Consider the following 17,781-nt stretch of genomic DNA (forward strand, 5'->3'; position numbering starts at 1 on the left):
AGGTGAAGAGATCCTGAATTTAATAAGGCTGGTTCTTGAATGAAGGGCAGAGGGAGTTTCCTAGCTAATGAAATTACAGATGCAATTGTTGATGATGTTGTTTTAAGTTTTTCTGAGTTTTTGTTGTAGTTCAGTCATTTCAGGAGTGTCTGACTCTTCCTGACCCCATTTGGGATTTTGTTGGCAAAGATACTGGAGTGGTTTACTTTACTTCAGCTCATTTTACAGATGAGGAAATTGAGGAAAACAGGATTAAGTGATTTGCCCAAGGTTATATAGCTAGTAAGTGTCTGAGTCCAGATTTGAATTCATAAAGATGAGTCTGAACTTAAATACAAAATATTAGATCAGAAAATAGTAAATCTGGTCTATATCACAATAGTGCATCAGAGAAGGAAGAAATTTTTGGTCCTAAAATACCAGAGATGACTTCATTGGAGAAGCTAACCATGAAAAATGGCTAAGGTTCAGGTCAGTAGATAAGAGTAGGTCATTTTAACTAGAGGAGACAGTATGATAAAGTCTCAGAGACAGGAATGAGAATGATACAGGTGTGAAGACATTGAGCTAGACATACTTGGGAGAGGGCGGGTGGCAATGCAGGGAAGTAGGGGTAGATAATATTTCTCATATACACATTTATGTATGTACAAATACCTTTAGAATAGTTCTAGGAACTTAAGCCCTCAACGGGTATTTCCTGATTCACTCATATCACCTTAGAAATCCAAGGGATTTCAAGGGACTCCTACCTGAACCATGAATCTTCTGTGCTTATAATAGGAGCTAGCCTGATGGAGCTCTCACATGTGACCTCACAACAGTCTTGTGGGGCAGGATGTGACAGGATGCCAGAGGGTAAAGACTATGGCTTCTATTCTTTTTTCTTTTCTCTTACAGTCTTTCATTTTGTCTTATATTCATTCATCTAAAGGATGAGTTCTATAACAGGTGATGGTTGCTTAGTAGAGTTAGCTGTTTTGCAATTCAAATGTTTGTCCAGCTTGCCATGGTGATGACCCCTGACTATCATTATTGGAAAGTAATTGGTCCAAGAAAAATAACACTCAAAGTGAATTCATTCAAAATGAGAATGATTTGACTATTAAAGGGTTGAGATAGGCTCGGGAAAATTGATGAAGCCCTAGAATATTTTTGAGGCAAAGACTTTATGATAATTCTGCAAAAGACAATCAGTAAGCCTTTATTAAGCACCTACTGGGTACAAGATATTGAAGGATGTCACAGTGCCATGTTATTTTGTCAGAAAAATTATGCCCCCAAGTAATCACTTGATTAATTCTTTATTCATTCTGAGGATTATCATGCCATGACAAAATATAATCTTTTTACTTATTTTCACTTTTATGATAAAGTCACAAACTTTTTTTTATTTACTCTGAAGCGTCCATTCTTATTTTAAGTAGATTTTCTTTGAATAGCATTTTTTTTAGTACCAATTGTTGAACAATAACTAGAACATCTTGTGTTTACTGCCATGTATCTTTTACCAGTGACATAAGAGGAAATTAGTCTGAGACTGAAAGAAAATATGCTATAGACATCATTTTTTTTGCACTATGGCACTAATACTATATTTCTTTTCTCAAGAATACCCATCTATATCAAGAATTTCTTATTAATCTACAAGCATGCATTAGATTTTATATCTGTGCAGCACAGTCCAATGGATAGAGTGCTGAGTTTAGAGCCAGAAAGACCAGGGTTCAAATCCTTCCGTTGACACTAATTAGATAAATGTGAAGAAGTTCCATGATCTATGTGGGCCTCCATTTCTATTTTAAGAAGGGGGCAGATCATGATGCCTACAGTATCAAGGCCCCTGGAAGATAATGTATGTAAATTTTTTTGAAGTATGGCTGCTATTATAATATGTAACTTAAAAGGTTTTAAAATATTTTATCCCTACTGATGATGGTGAAATTGCAATTTAGAGCCATAAAATCATAGATTTTTTTTAGAGCTGAACAGGACCTTTGAGACCAGACAGTTCATTTCACTTATTTTTATTAATGCAAAGACAGGAAACATAAAAATATAGATTTTTCAGATCATGCCACTTTCTTAAAGCATCATTTTAAAACTTCAAGGAAGTCTGAGAAGAATTCCTTACATTTAGTCAGTCACCTGACTGTAGAAGTATGGTAGTTATCTATTCTAAAACCCTTACTTGTCAGAAGAGGAAAATCAGACCCAATACAGGTAAGTTACTTGCTCAGGGTAATATAGCCCGTAAGTATTTGTGGTGTGATTTGAATCTGACTTCTAAATTCCAAGTCCCAGGACTCATTCACTATACCATATTGCATCTCTTTCAAAATGTATTTATTAAACATATACTTATGTACCAGGCTATATACTTTTTACAAATATACCATTTGATCTTCACAAAAACCCTAGAATTATGTGCTGTTATCAACCCCATTTGATAGTTTAGGAAACTGAGACAGACAGCACTTAAGTGAATTTTAAATGACTTAAATGATTCCACAGCCAGTAAGTGTCTGAGACTAGATTTAACCCCAGATTTCTCTAACTCCACGCCCATATCCACTGCTCTCCCTAGCTGGAGTATCAAGCATCTACTCTATGCCAGACATTTGATTTAGTATGGGGGTATTTCCAAAGTAAGAGAATGTCAAACTGAAGGAAAAGGAATTTGGAAAGTGAAACCTGTCGATCACCCTTGGTGTTCCTTGAAATCTATAAGAATAATCTACATAACATTTTTATCCTCCACATAACAGTGATGAAGGTTTTGACATCAAAAAGAATCACTGCATATGCATCAATAAACACAAGGAGAAGAAATTATGGGTTCCTATTTAGCCTTTTTAGGGGGCTATTTCTTATTCTTTTTTTGTACTTTAAAGAAATGTTTGAAATAATTTCTCTCTGTGGTTCTTTTTTCCTGTGCCTTCAAGTTAAACTTTGGGATGTAATTATTATCGTTGCTATTGCTATCATTTCTTTTGTCAATATAAAATTTTTATCCAGAAGTTTATCAATTTAAATTAATTGTGCCACAAAAAAGAGACATAAAGAACTCCGATACCACTATAATAATAAGCAAACATTTGGTCTACTGGCCAAACAGAAATATGGCTGCCAAAGGTAATACAGGGTTAGAATATAAACTTCTGCAAAATCTTATGAACAAGGATGATGGATGGTTATGAGCAGTGTGGTCTCCTAAAGCACAGAGAAGCAATGGAGAGTAAAACCAGTTTAAAAAACATTGGCAAGTTATCCAACTAAGTAAAGTCACCCCAAGGGCATCCAAGAAAGAAAATGAAAGGACTACAAACGGAAGAAGCATGCAAATGACAGAAAAAAAATTTATTTTAACTGCAAAAGACACAAATTATTTTAACCAACTGATTTCTTCATCAAGGAAAGTGGCACCACCACGTTCAGCCTCAATACCATAGTGCTGAGATAGAGAAGGAGGAGATAAAAATGGAATTAAAGGGAACAAAGATGGATACATCCACGGTAGGGGGAAATACAATCGTGAGGGCATTAAGGGGCCAATATACATATCTGAAAGATGGAAAGGTACCAGAAACATGGAAAAATTTTACTTCATGCTTTGCGAACACTGATTTAAAAAAATAACCAAGGAAATATTAAGAACTGTTATCCAGTATGCCTACTCTCCCAAAATCTTTGTGATAGTCAGTTATATAAGGAGTGAGGGCATCCTCAGTGAGGATATTAGCAGGAAACATGTAGGCTTTCACAAGTGGTCTTCAACAGTGGACCACATCCTTTACATCTCACAGTTAATAAGATTGCCATAGTATTAGATCCCATCAGGCTTATTGTTTGTATTGGTTTAACTAGGAAAAAAGGTATCTTTTTTCAAGGTATCAAACAAGGTATCTCCCACCCATGTGTCAAAATCATTCTGGATTCCTGGGAAAATCTAACAACATAACTCTATTCAGTGACATCCTGATAATAAGGTTAGGTAAGATATAAAACAGGGAGACGAATGCTCACCAAGTATTTGCCACTATCATGGAGGAGATTCGGTGCAAAGTCCAAGTTGCAGACCAACTCCCGGTGTATATCCTACAAGACTCTCCTCTTGGTGACTGACATTGGGCTGATTATATAAAACCCTAAGATATTTCAGAACCTCCTGGAAGAGATATTTAACCACTCCAAAGAATTCAGCTGGTCCATCCATACAGGAAAAATCAAGTTAACTAAGACTATCTGTTGCCCAGATTAAACTAGCATGGGATGGACACTCTAAAGGGCTTGTCATAGAGTAGATATATCAGGAACAAATGGGACAGATGGCCCAGAATTGAAAAAGAAGGGAGTGGTTGGAATGCTTTTAGGAAATTGTTAAATTTCTTTACCAATTCCAAGCATCTCATGAAAACAAAGACTTATCTTTTTAACATTAACAATATAATGGGGGCGGCTAGGTGGCACAGTGAGTAAAGCACCAGCCCTGGAGTCATTGGAAGACCTGAGTTCGGTTCTGGCCTCAGACACTTAACACCCACACAAAAAAAACTAGCCTGTAACCTTGGGCAAGTTACTTAACCCCAATTGTCCTCCAAAAGGCAAAAAAAAAAAAAAAAAAAAACCGACAAAAAAAAAACAAAGGGAATAATACAATGTAAGGGAGAGCTAGTCCCTATGTTCTAGGTGCTTATGATTTAATGCACTCATAGATTAAGCAAAAGAGATGCATTGGATTTGGAGGTCTTACACTCATGCAGAATCTCATAGTTATAAGAAACCCCAGAAATCATCCAATGTATTCAATAATTCATCCAGGTACTGTGAGCTTCTTGAGAGCAGGGACTGTCTTATACTTTCATTTCTATTCCCTGTTCAAAATATTAGCAAAGAAATTATAGAAACATATTAAAAATTGTGACCAGATTGAAGTTATATCAGGAATACAGGGTTGGTACAATGTTAGGAAAGCTGTAAACTTAAGAGGCCATAATAAGAACTATAAAAATCATATGATTATCTCAGTAAATGCAGAAGAAGTTTTGGATAAGTTACAACACTAATATATGTTAAAAATACTAAAAAGTATAGAAATAAATGGATCTTTCCTTAATATGGTAAATAGTATCTATCTAAAACCAAGAGATAAGATTATATGTAATAGAAATACACTAGAGGTCTTTCCAGTAAAAGCTAGGATAAAGCAAAGGTACCTGTTATCACCACTCTTTTATAAAAATGCTAGTTATAGCAATAAGAAAAGAAAATGTAATTAAAGGAATAAACATAGGGATAAACAAAATATCCCTTTCTGCAGATATGAGAGTTTATTTATAGAACCCTCTAGAGTCAACTAAAAATTTAATTGATTGTTAATTTCAGCATTAACTCATATATATCATCAGAATTTCTGCATATTACCAACAAAATCCAGTGGGAAGTAATAGAGAAATCCCATTTAAAACTCATATGCACAAATATGTATCTATATGCATGTATGTGTATACATACTTACATGTTGTTATTGAGTACTCTCAGTCATACCAGACTCTGTGACCCCATTTAGGGTTTTCTTGGCACTAGAGTTGTTTGCCATTTCCTTCTCTAGCTCATTTTACAGATGAGGAATCAGAGGTAAACAGAGGTTAAATGACTTGCTCAGGGTCACATAGCTAGTGTCTGACATCAGATTTGAACTCATGTCTTCATGACTCCAGGCCCAGTGCCCTATCCACTGCATCACCTTGCTGTCCTTGAAATTGATGGCCTCTGACAGGCCTACCAGCTCTAAATATTTGATGCATTGATTCCATGACTTTGGGAAGTCACTGAAACTCTCTGGGCTTTCATTTCAACTGTAAGGTCCCTTCCCCTCCATATCTCTGGTCTTTAAATTATAGGTTTCTATGAACTTTTCCCAGTCTCAGTTCATCTATAAAATTGTGACGAGTACATCTGCTCTGCCAACTTCAAAGCACCATGAGAATCAAAGATGTGAAAATGCTTTAAAGTTTATAATGCTCTGGTTAGACCAATGCACTTACCCTTCAACCAAGGGGAGAATTTGAAAAGATCAATACCAGCTGTGAAAGGAGCTGAGGGAGAGTTCCTTTCCATTTCCCACACAGCAAGATCTCCAATAACCTTCTTTCTGCATATGAAGTCATTTGTATCTAGAGAGCAGGAGCAGGCCAGGTGCCTTGGAAGCACCAATATTGGTTGCCAGGTGCTTTTTTTTGATAGGAATAGCGGGGTGGCAGGCTCACCCTCCTGTTGTCAGAACTACCACATCTCACTACTAAGATGAAAAAAAAAAATGCCAGCAAAACTTTCCTAGGTAGATAAGACTTCCCTAGGCTTCATTTCTCTTTATATCACTCTCAGTCTACTCACCTCATTTTTAGTCCTTAGATATGGGGTCCCCAAAATCAGAAGTATAGGCAAAGTCTGTCTGCTTAGCAATGTCTGTTATCCAGTAGACACTGATGGAGAGGAAACCATTGTGCTTTAATTTAAAAAAATTAATTCAGAATCAATTTGATTTTTCTCCTTCTTTGAGTAAGGGGCAGAGGTAAAAGGTACAGCTATTGGAGAATGACTGGGCCAAAGGCTTTTTCATAAAGAAAGACACAAGAATAATGATGGCTATTCATCATCAGGTTGGCTACAGGGTGATAAATTTTTCATTTTCACAGCAAATCTCAAAGACCTCCTACTAAAAATGGTAGAAGGTTTGCAGTTGGTATCTATATACATAAATGGTATCAAACTCAAATAGAAATAGGGGCCACTTAACTTTATATAAGATTCCTGTGGGCTTCATATTGATTTAGAAAAGCCATTATATAAACTATTTGTATTTCTTTTTAACTAATACATCAGTACATTAAAATCAGGTAGATGTTTATCTTGAATGAGGTACATTTGAGAGGTATGTAGGCCACACCTTTGAGCCCCCTGTTATATATTATCCTTTTTGTCTTATCTCCCTAATATGCTCTAAGATCTATAAGATCAGAGACCATGTCTAATCTAGACTTCCTATTACCCCCAGTACACAAACCCGGACCTTTCACATAGGAGGCACTTAATGTATGTGACCCTTAGTAATTTGTTCCATGTTTCAAGGGCTTAGTTTCCTTATTTATAAAATGACTAGATTATTTCCAAAGTCCCTTCCATTGTCTCTAAGATTAGCAGCTTGTATTCATCTTTTCAATATTGAGCTTTATGTAGTTATGGATGGTGTCAATTGTGCTAATGACTTTTTTTTTTTTTTAAAGAGTAAGAGTCAGGTGAGACCAAGAAGATTATTGGTTTATACAGGTTTAGAGCTATCTTCTGTTCAGTTGTGTTTTAAATAAAATAAACATATGCATGTCTATGATTCTAAGGTGCTGATTTCATTAACCTGACATTTATTCTAAATTATCTCCTTCAGCTCCTTCACCTGCTTCAGTGTCTTCTGTCATGTGATACCTTCAGCTAACTGATAAGCAATTGGTGAAAAGTTCAAATATCTCACCTCTATTCTATGGAGCAAAATATTTCCCAGTACTTTATCTCATCCTCAAGGAGGACAAAATATTAAATTTCCTCATAGTACCCTGAGACAGGTGAAATATATTGAGTGCTTTTTTCCCCTAGTAATAAAGGATTAAAATTTTATGTATACAAATATACATATTTATGTATATACATATACATATTTTATATATACATATATATTCTTGTTGGAATAAAAGTTTTCTAAAAATCTTATCCTTTTTCACGTGTTTTTTTTTTCACCATGATGTATAAAATTATATGAAATACTGACCATCCCATACCCCTCAAAACCCCATTTAATTATTAAACATATTAGCAATTTTTTTTTCTCTTTCTTTCAGCTCTCAGGAGAAGTGATTTTGCAAATTGCCAATGATCCAGTTCTGCCCTTTAATGCTCTGGATATAGCATTAGAAGTTCAAAACAGCCTTAAAGGTAATTTGTGAGAATTATAGTAATTTGAGGAAATGTAAAAAAAAATGTTTCAACTGATTTTCAACAATGAATAGTAATATGCTGATGAATGTCATATAGCAACCTTTTCCAGCAATGCAAGAAATTTCTCTCTATTTCTAGAAGGTGATTAAGGTAGGGCATGGAAAAATTTTAGCTGCCATATTGATAAAACAGAGGATCTGTTAAGATATGAGGAGAATTTGACAGATGTCTTGATTACTCTTTTCTCATATTGACCTATCAAAAGGATGTGTGTCATCTTAAAGTTTGTATAGTTGTTCTTTGATATATATGAATCCATAAGAACTCAAGAAGACTTTCTTACCCTTCAGTGTTATGAAAACCACCATGTAGTCATCTTCATAAAACTGGAGATTCACTTACATTTTACTGGAGACATAGTTATTGAAGTGTTCTGTGCAGTCCCATTACCCTTCTGTAGCTATGAGATTGTCACCTCCAAGATAAAGAAATTACATTTAAAGAATACTGAATTTGGAGGAAGAAAATTAAGTTCAAATTTAGTCTCTGCCACATACTGCCTTTGTGATATTGAACAAGTTAGTCAACCTCTCTGTACCTCAGTTTCTTCATCAGAAAAATGAGGAGTTGGATTAGATGACCTTTGAGGTCTCTTCACTCATTCTACTCTGTATTGATTGTCCTATGAGTATCTACCAATGTGTCCTTGGGTGAGCTTTAATGTTATTTCTGGACCTCAGTTTCTTCATCTGTTAAGTGAAGAGCTTAGACCTGATGGTTACCATGATCTCTTCTAGCTCTAGAGCTATGATCTATGAGCCTACAACCCTTCTATTAATTCTAGGTGGTTTCTACTCAAGCCTACCATTATAATTTTGTCGTGGGAAAAATGCTTTCACCTATAGGAATAATGCATATGATTTCCACCAACATATATAGTAAGGGAAGGGTCATTTTGTTACCTCCCAGCAGAAGATATTTTTAGTGAGAATGTGGTATTATGCAGCAGTCACGCACTTACTCAAAAACAAAGAGCTATTTTATTTTGAATATAGGCAATAATCCCAGATGATTTCATTAGCCAAGCAGTACGCATGCACAGCGTTAAATTAAACATAATATTTAGCCGCTTAATATAAGCATAAATTGTTTATATTTCTTCTGATTTTATTATGACAGTTGAGCAATAATTAGTCTTAAGTTCTTGGCTACAGTCAAAGATAAACAGTCTTTGTGACTGATCCATAAAATGCTGTTTCTCCCGCACTGCGACCAGGGTAAGGATGAGAGTCTCTGAAACCCAATTGCATTTTCAGCCATGTAATTTTCACCCTTTGACAACTGGCCATTTTATTTATTTATTGCATTGGTTTACATTGGCAGCAGATCATTCCAGTTCCCCTCCATCTTCACAACCACGAAGAAGAAGGATAATTTACCACAGAAAAATTTGTTTCGGTTGATTTATTGGTTAGTGCTGGAGAGCGGGATTTGATGGAATGACCTTGGTTTGAGTGTTTATTCAGAACTAAACATTATTTAGGGAATGAATATGGATGTGCTCATTTGCTGGTCTATGTGTTTGCATGTACATGTAATGTGCATATATTCTGGTAAACACTCTAAGATTAAAATAAGTGACAGACAAGGTCTGTCTATATTTTATAAAAATTGTTTCCTGGTAATTTTGTTATTCAGTCATTTCAGTCATGTCCATCTCTTTGTGATCCTGTTTAGGGTTTCCTTGGCAAAGATACTGGAGTGCTTTGCTATTTCCTTCTCCAGCTCATTGTACTGGTGAGGAAACTGAGGCAAAGAGGATTAAGTGACCTGCCCAGGGTCACACAGCTAGTAAATGTCTGAGACTATATTTGAAATCAGGTCTTCCTGACTCCAGCAATGCTCTAACACTATGCAACCTACCTGCCTCTTTCCAATAATATGAAACCCAACAAGAGAAAGTTTGATATAGTAAAAAAAGAGCACGAGGCTTAGGTTTTGAAGGTCTGAGCACAATTCCCCGTTCTATTCCTTTACTACCCATGAGACCCTCAACAAATCACTGAAACTCCCTTAACCTTGGTTTTTCATCTATAAAATGAAGAGGTTGAACTATCTGATTTCAGAAGTCCCTTCCAGCCCCATATGATCTATGAGGGTTGTTCCAGCTGCACATCCCATAATGTCTATGGAATGTTTATAGATCCACAGTTACAGAGCTGAGAAGGACCATGGAAGGTTACATAATCCAACTAGTTCATTGTACAGGAGTGGATACTTAGACCTAAGTGGCTTAAAGTCATGTAGGAAGTTAATGTCAGTGCCAGAATTTGGTCCTCTGATACCTGATATAAAATGTAGAGGATGAGTTTGAAATAAAAGCTTTATATTCTGATTTATGATTATGAAGATATATATATATATATATATATATATATATATATCTACATATGTATAGATGTGTGTATGTGTGAATGCATGCACACACACACACACACACACACACACACACACATTTGGAACCTGACAACAACCCCAGGAAATACAACAGTGCAAGGATTATCATTCTGAGGAAATTGAATCTCAAAGAGATTAAAGGACTTGACAAGGTTGCTTAGTTATTAAATCATGGATAGGGGACACAAATCCACTGCCCATTTTGTTACCACAAGAGTATTGTGCTTTCTTTTGCTGGGGTAGCTCCATCCCCTCTTTAAAATAGAAAATAGCAATTTTCTCTAATTTATAGTCACATAAATTTGATGCCTTTATTTAATCCCAACCATTTGTATTTGTCAGCAGAGAAGTTAGTTAACAACATTCCTCAAACAGTAAGTGCCCAAGAAAAATAAAAGTCGTTTAGTCTCTGATCTGACTATATACACATTTATTTAGCTCAATCCATACACAGCAGGAAATCATCATTTTGCAATGTGTGGCTTGCTGCCGCCTCTGTAGCTCCTCACAAAATGGAAAATGGTTCTTGGCAGCTCTTCCTTGTCTTCTCTGAATAACAGACAATGTTGATTTAATCTGCCTTTTTTCCCCATTAGCTCTGATAATTCATTAGCGTCAATCACTTAATTTTAGAGAAGTGAAAATTACTTTGAAGGTGATAATTCCATGCCCTGTTAGGTTTACAGTTTCATATTTTGAAGCTTGTCTCTATTCTGAAGTCACAGCACATTCAGATCTACCTAGTTCTGGTTTTGTTTCCTTTCTCATTTCCATAAACTTCTCTTCCTTTCATCACAAAATGAGATTACATGTACCTGGGAATCAGGAGGCCCGGTGCCAAAAGCAATGAGTTGCCACTTAACAAAGTTTGGTTCAATTGAATTGAAATTTTACTTGCTGGGGCTATAAGGGGATGTCAGCCACCACCTCCCCAACCTCTACCATTACCTAACTGTGGCTTTTAATCATCTCCAACACACTTTCTCAGCTGTTTTGTTGTTGTAAAATCATTTTAGTGATGTACAACTCTTTGTGACCCCATTTGCAGTGTTCATGGAGTAGTTTGCCCATTTCTTTTTCCTGCTCACCTTACAGATGAAGAAACTGAGGTAAACAGGTTTAAGTGACTTGCCCAGGGTGACACAGCTAGTATCTGAGACTGGCTTTGAACTTCTAACTCCAGACAGTTTTCTGTCTACTCCAGCACTTAATTACCCTCAGATGGTTCAGAGTTAGGCAAAATCTGGGCTGGTCTTCTCATCTTGCTGCCTTCCTCAGCTTATGAATGGAGCTTCTCAAAAACCAGGCTCCTTGAGGGAAGGAAAAATTAGTCCTGTATCACAGAGAAGTCCTAAGATTTCCAATTTACATAAAATGTTTCTTGGAAAATAGAGATTAAATTGTACAGCATCTCCTACCATATTTTCAGTCAATATTAGGATCCTAAAGGTTTGGGGACTGAACTGGGACTTCCCAGTGTTTTGTTCTATGGTCGAGTAAACCAGGTTCGATGTCCGGGTACATATATTCAATTCTGATGCTACTATTGATGTCCCCTGTGACATTTACCAAGTCATTTTACCTCATCTGGACTCTGCTCATCTGCAAAATAAGGACTTTGATTACATAATCTCTGAGATCCCTCTCAGGTCTAAATCTCTGATCCCATGTTCCATGATCCCCTGAACAAGAAACTTTACTAGGTTGAGTGAGGAATTCACTGGAGAAGATAAAGACTTTCTCTGTGCCCAATTCTATGAGATATCATGCTAGGAGTTTGGTCTATCACCTCGTCAACAACATTTCTATATCATTTACTTATCCCCAATACTAATTATGTTCTTGGGCAGAAATTCCATCTCTGCAATTATAGATGACAGCGATGACTTGTCCATTGTTTCCTTATTCCTCAACTGTTTTTGTTGCTGTTGTGGTGATGGTGGTGGTGGTAGTGGTTGTTAAAATGTGAATCCTTTTTATCTCTAGTCTTTGATACATTTTTTTATATTGATGTTTCTGTGTTATCTTCAGTAGGTATTTCCTCCGTGAGCAGAGCGCAACTCCTCCATAATTTATTTTCATGTATGATTTTTATACATGTTCTTTTGAAAATCCTCCCTCTGTTTTGGAGGTCTTTTTTCTATCACAAAGGTACCAATTGGGTTGGCTATGTACTGGCCCAGTCTCAATAGAAACCTAGACCCCTTCTTAGTTTGGCCGAATATGTCTTTCCATCACTTTCCATGGACAAGTCATTGGTAACCAGCTATCATCTACTTAAACCCACCATATGTCACTCCATTGCTCTAATTTTAATTCTGCTGTAATTGACTTATAGCCATACAACATTGCCTTCTATAAGAAGCCTTTCCCAATTTCTCTGAATTCTAGTACTTTTTCTTCTGTTAATTGTTTCCTGTTTGTCCCATATTTACCTTATTTATATGTTGTCTCCTCCATTAGATTGTAAGCTACTTAAAGACAGGGATTATATTTTACCTTTGTATCCTCCATGCTTAGGACAGTGCTGGGAACATAGTAGGTGTTAAATAATTTATTGACTAGGGACTGAAGGGATAGACTTTTGCAGGAACAATTACTTTAACATTGTGGGAAGTCATATGAAACTCCACCACTATGATTCAACCTTATTTCTCTCTCATCAACTAATTAACCTTAGGTCTAGCTTATTGTTCATCTGCTTTACCAACACACACACTCACACACACTCACACACAGTCAAGCAACAAGTACTTATGGAGTGTTTAATGCTATGGATATAAAGGGAGGCACACGCAATTCCTTCTCTCAAGGAACTAGTATTCTAATGTGGGAATTAACATGTAGGCAGTTAACATGTAGTTTGATATAGGCTAACTATGTAGAGAGAAAGTAAATGGAAAGTAACCCCAGAAGGAAGGCACTAGAAATGGGGAAGGAAGATGGTGATGGGAAAGGCCTCCTTCAGGAAGTAGGATTTTGTGTCTTCAGGGAATCCGGGGGGGTTTAAAAGGGAGGGGTGAGGGTGCAGAGCATTGCAGACATGAGGGGCAGCCAGAGGAAGGCACAATAACAGGATATTGATGGGCAGGCTGGCCAGCAAAGCCAGATCATGGAGTGTATGGAGGGAGTAAAGTGGAGTAATGGTCCAAGAACTGAAGAGCTTTAAATGCCAGAGGACTATGCATGTGATCCTAGAGAAAATAGGCAGCCAATAGACCTCCTGGAGCAGGGATTGACAGTATCAGACTTCTACTTTTTTTTTTCTTTCCTTCCTTTTTTAATACTTTTTTTTTCAAATGATCCAGCACTTATATATCCCTTCAATCTCCCCCCTACTCATTCAATAACAACAAAAAAGACCTCATAACAAATACATGTAACCAAGCAAAACAAATTTCTATAAAGGACATTTCTAAAAATGTGAGTCTAATTCTGCATATTACCATCACCTCTCCGACAGAATACAAGTGGCATTCTTCATTATCAGTTCTCTAGAATCAGAAGTGATCATGAATTGATTGAAGATATTAAAGGATTGATCACATGCCCACAGAGGATGCCTTTCTATCTGTAAGAAATATAAAAATAGATGATTTCTAGATGTTTTTTCTTTGGAAAATTGTTTTTGTTGCTGAGTGGAGGATGGATTTGAATTTAGGTGGAGAAAGTTAGGAAGATCAGATAAAAGGCTTGAGAGCCTGATAGGAAGGTGGCTCTGTGAGTGGAGAGGAGATGTACAGAAGAGATGTTGTAAAGGTAGAGAAGACTAGATTTGGCAATGGACTGAATATGTTGGCTGCTCAGCATATCTTGGCTCTCCCCACTTTCTCAGAAATGGAGAACCTTAGTCTAGGCACCACAGGAGACTTCTCAATGGTAGAGACTACATTTATTCAGAATTGATTCTGGGATTGACCCCCCAGTCTGGCTCCAAGTTCTTGTCTCCCTTTCCTCCAGTATTCCCCATCTTCTACTAAGGAGCTTAATCCTAGAGCCCAGATCTAGGGACAAGGTCAATAATATCAAGCTGGAAGTAGAGAGGATAAGGGAGACTCTGTCTGAGGCCCTGGCTTTTTGTGGGATGTTGCCTTAAGAACCCAGCCATCCCCAATCTCCATCAAGCTCTACTCTCAATGGGTCTAGTCTTTAGAGCATAGCAGTAGAAGCTGCCCTGAACCATAAGTCCAGTAAACAGGTCCATAAGCCTCTTGATGAGGGTGAAAGAGAAGAGTATAAAAGCTGGCTTGAAAGCTTAACTTAAAAAAAAAAAAAACTAGGATCTTGGCAACTGGTCCCATCAATTCCTGGCAAATGGAGGGAGAAGAAATGGAAGCAGTGTCAGATTTTATATTCTTAGGCTCAAAGATCATTGCAGGAGGTGACTACAGCTATTAAATTAAAAGATGCTTTCTTTTTAGAAGGAAAGCTATGGCAAATCTCGACCGAATGCTAAAAAGCACAGACATCTCCTTGCCAACAAAGGTCTGTGCAATGTAATGCCAAGGAAAGGCAACTTCCCAAGGTTCAGAATACCAGCATAGGTGCTCTCCATTTTATTCAGTAACAAACCCAGAACAGAGAAGATCAAAACATGACATCATTCAAAATACAGCATTTACTAAGTATGATTAAATAATCTCCAAGGACTACCCCACCCCAGGACCTTCCAATCATTCAATCAATTACAAAGTCTCTGTTCTAAATACTTCTCCACCCCTAGGCTATACCTTAATTAAGTCCACCACAAAGCCCCTCTTCTCAAATGGAGATTAGTTTCCAAACATAAGGTCAAAAGTTCCCCACCCCTGGATCACAATTGAATCTACCCCAGAGTTACATCAAGTTTAAACACAGCACTTAATACCCAAATGGAGGTCTTTTCTTCATCTTGACACGAGGCAAGTTCTCAGCAATCTTAGTTCCTGGGGAGACAGGGCTTAGCAAGGCCATAAGATACATTGCCAGTCCCTTCATGAATTTGTCCTCTGTCTGTAGAACAGTCCTAGACCCCCTGAACACATTAGCAAAGCCCTCTCCCAGGATTTCTATAAACATACAACAAGAAAATCCTTCTTCAGGGCTTCTGAACCAACAGAAAGGCTCCCAGACCCCTGCAACAACAGCACTGTCCTTCACCAGTGGACAGTATTCATTCTGTCTGCAGGACAGTCTCCAGACCCCTGCAACAACAGTACTGTCCCTCACCAGTGGACAGTATTCACTCTCTGTATGCAGGACAGTCTCAGGGCTTCTTAGTGAACAGCCAGGTTCCAGGACTTCTTCAACAAAAGGACTGTCTTTCACCAGTGGACAAATCTGGCAAAACAACATCAAAACAGACAGACAAAGTACCAGCAAAACAGCCATGTCTCCTCAGTCCTTGGCAGCTCAGGGGGCAGGTCTCAAAAGTCCAGGGCAATTCAAAGCGGCCACCAGCAATTCTCTTAGTCTCTCTCTCTCCACGAGGTGCTGCTTCCAAAAAGATCTTCCACCTCTCTCTAGTGTCTCTCCAAATCTACCTCACCAGCTCCTCCCAGTTCAGGACTTTCTTTTCACATCAACAAGCCCATCCCACAGGTGGGATTAACAAACTCTGGGTTTTAACACAATCAATTTGAAAACCAAGCCAATACAGGGGAATCTTTAATTGCCATTACTATCACAGTCTATATAATCAAAGCTAGGTTTTTTTGCCCCAGTGACAATGTATGCCTGTGAGATTTGGACTATAAAGAAAGCTGTATACCATAAAAATGATGCTTTCAAATTGTGGTGCACTAGAAGACAACAAGGAGATCAAATCAGTCAATACTTAAAGAAATTAATTCAGACTATTCACTGGAGGATCAAATAGTGAAGCTGAAGCTTAAATACTTTGACTACATAATGAGAAAATGGGATTCATTGGAAAAGACCCTAATGTTGGGAAAAATTGAAGGAAAAAGGAAAAAGAGGTGACAGAGGATAAGATGGATAGATACTGTCATGGAAACAATGAACTTGAATTTGGACAGATTTGGGAGGTAGTGGAGGAGGGAAGGGCCGGATCCTCTGTTGCTTTGATCCATAGGGTCATGAAGTCAGTTGGACACAACTGAATGACTTAGCAACGACAACAACAATCCTGACCTCTCTTCTGAACAGCTGTGTGACCTTGAATAAATCAGTTTGTCTCTCTCAGCTTTTATTTTCTCATTTGTCAAAATAGATCAGTGTATAAGATTAGTGCTAGCCTAACTGGGTTCCATAGACTCCTGGTATTTCACACAATGCCACTCAGTAGTTCATCCAAAAATGCTAATACCATTTCCTACTAACACCATTTTCAACATGCAAATGTTAATAATACTGATCTAAAAATGAAAAACATAGGAAAAGAAGAGGAGGAGAAAAAGGAAGAGACATTCAGTCAGCAAGTAAAAATGACCTTTTTTTTGAAGAATTTAGCTGAGAAGAAAAGGAGGAGCTAAATAGGATAAAAGTTACCAGGGATGGTAGGACCTGCAGAGGCTTTTTTTTTTGTTTTATTTTTTAAATTAATAGAAATTTATCTTCTCTCCTTTGCATTTCCATTGCTACCATATTGAAGGAAAAAAATTCCTTGTAATAAAAATGCATAGTTAGGCGAAAACATTTGTGACCTCAGTGTCCATGTTTTAAAACTCTGTGTGTGTGTTTGTGTGTGTGTGTGTGTGTGTTTTTCTACATCTTAAGTCCACCAGCTTTCTATCAGTGGGTAGATAACATCCTTCATCATAGGTACTGTGCATTCATGGATGAAGTTCCTACAGCTTTCACAACTGTTTGTTTTTTATATTGCTGTTATTATCATATCAATTATTCTCATTCTACTCATTTCATTCTTTATCAGCTTATACAAATCTTCAGAACTCTTCATTTTTTAAATTTTATTTTCAATTCATGGAACAAAAAGCCCTTCCACAACACAGCACAATAAAAAAGACAATTGCACATGAAACTGCAAATCTACCTTGTACAATGTGGCATTCCCTCCAAATATACTACGGGGTGATATTGTCATTATTATATTGTGCATTTTTTATCATATTGATGTTACCATATTGTTCTGCAGACTCTGCACACTTTGGCCTGCATCTTTTCATAAAAGTCTTTCTGTGTCTCTTGGAAATTGTCCTTTCTTTATTTCTTACAACACAGTAGTATTCCATAGCATTTATACATTACAACTTGTTTAGCTGTCCCTCAACTGATGGACATCCCTTTAGTTTTCAGTTTTTGCCAACTTCAAAAAGCACTGGTTCATTCTCTCTCTCTCTCTCTCTCTCTCTCTCTCTCTCTCTCTCTCTCTCT

General features: G+C 37.2%; 1 protein-coding gene across 10 annotated transcripts in view; it reads left to right on the forward strand.

Annotated features, from left to right (window-relative positions):
- Positions 1-17,781, forward strand: part of NAALADL2 (N-acetylated alpha-linked acidic dipeptidase like 2) — a 1,484,638-nt gene that overhangs the window by 1,403,994 nt on the left and 62,863 nt on the right. For all 10 annotated transcript variants that reach the window (XM_069083604.1, XM_069083606.1, XM_069083602.1 and 7 more), the window contains one exon: positions 7,893-7,986. In XM_069083604.1, the coding sequence (XP_068939705.1) occupies positions 7,893-7,986 (94 nt within the window). The remainder of the gene's footprint in view (positions 1-7,892; positions 7,987-17,781) is intronic.

The sequence above is a fragment of the Petaurus breviceps genome, unplaced genomic scaffold (genome assembly GCF_028583685.1).
Source record: "Petaurus breviceps papuanus isolate PSGF00001 unplaced genomic scaffold, PetGlider_PUasm1.0 173, whole genome shotgun sequence".
NCBI lineage: Eukaryota > Metazoa > Chordata > Mammalia > Diprotodontia > Petauridae > Petaurus > Petaurus breviceps.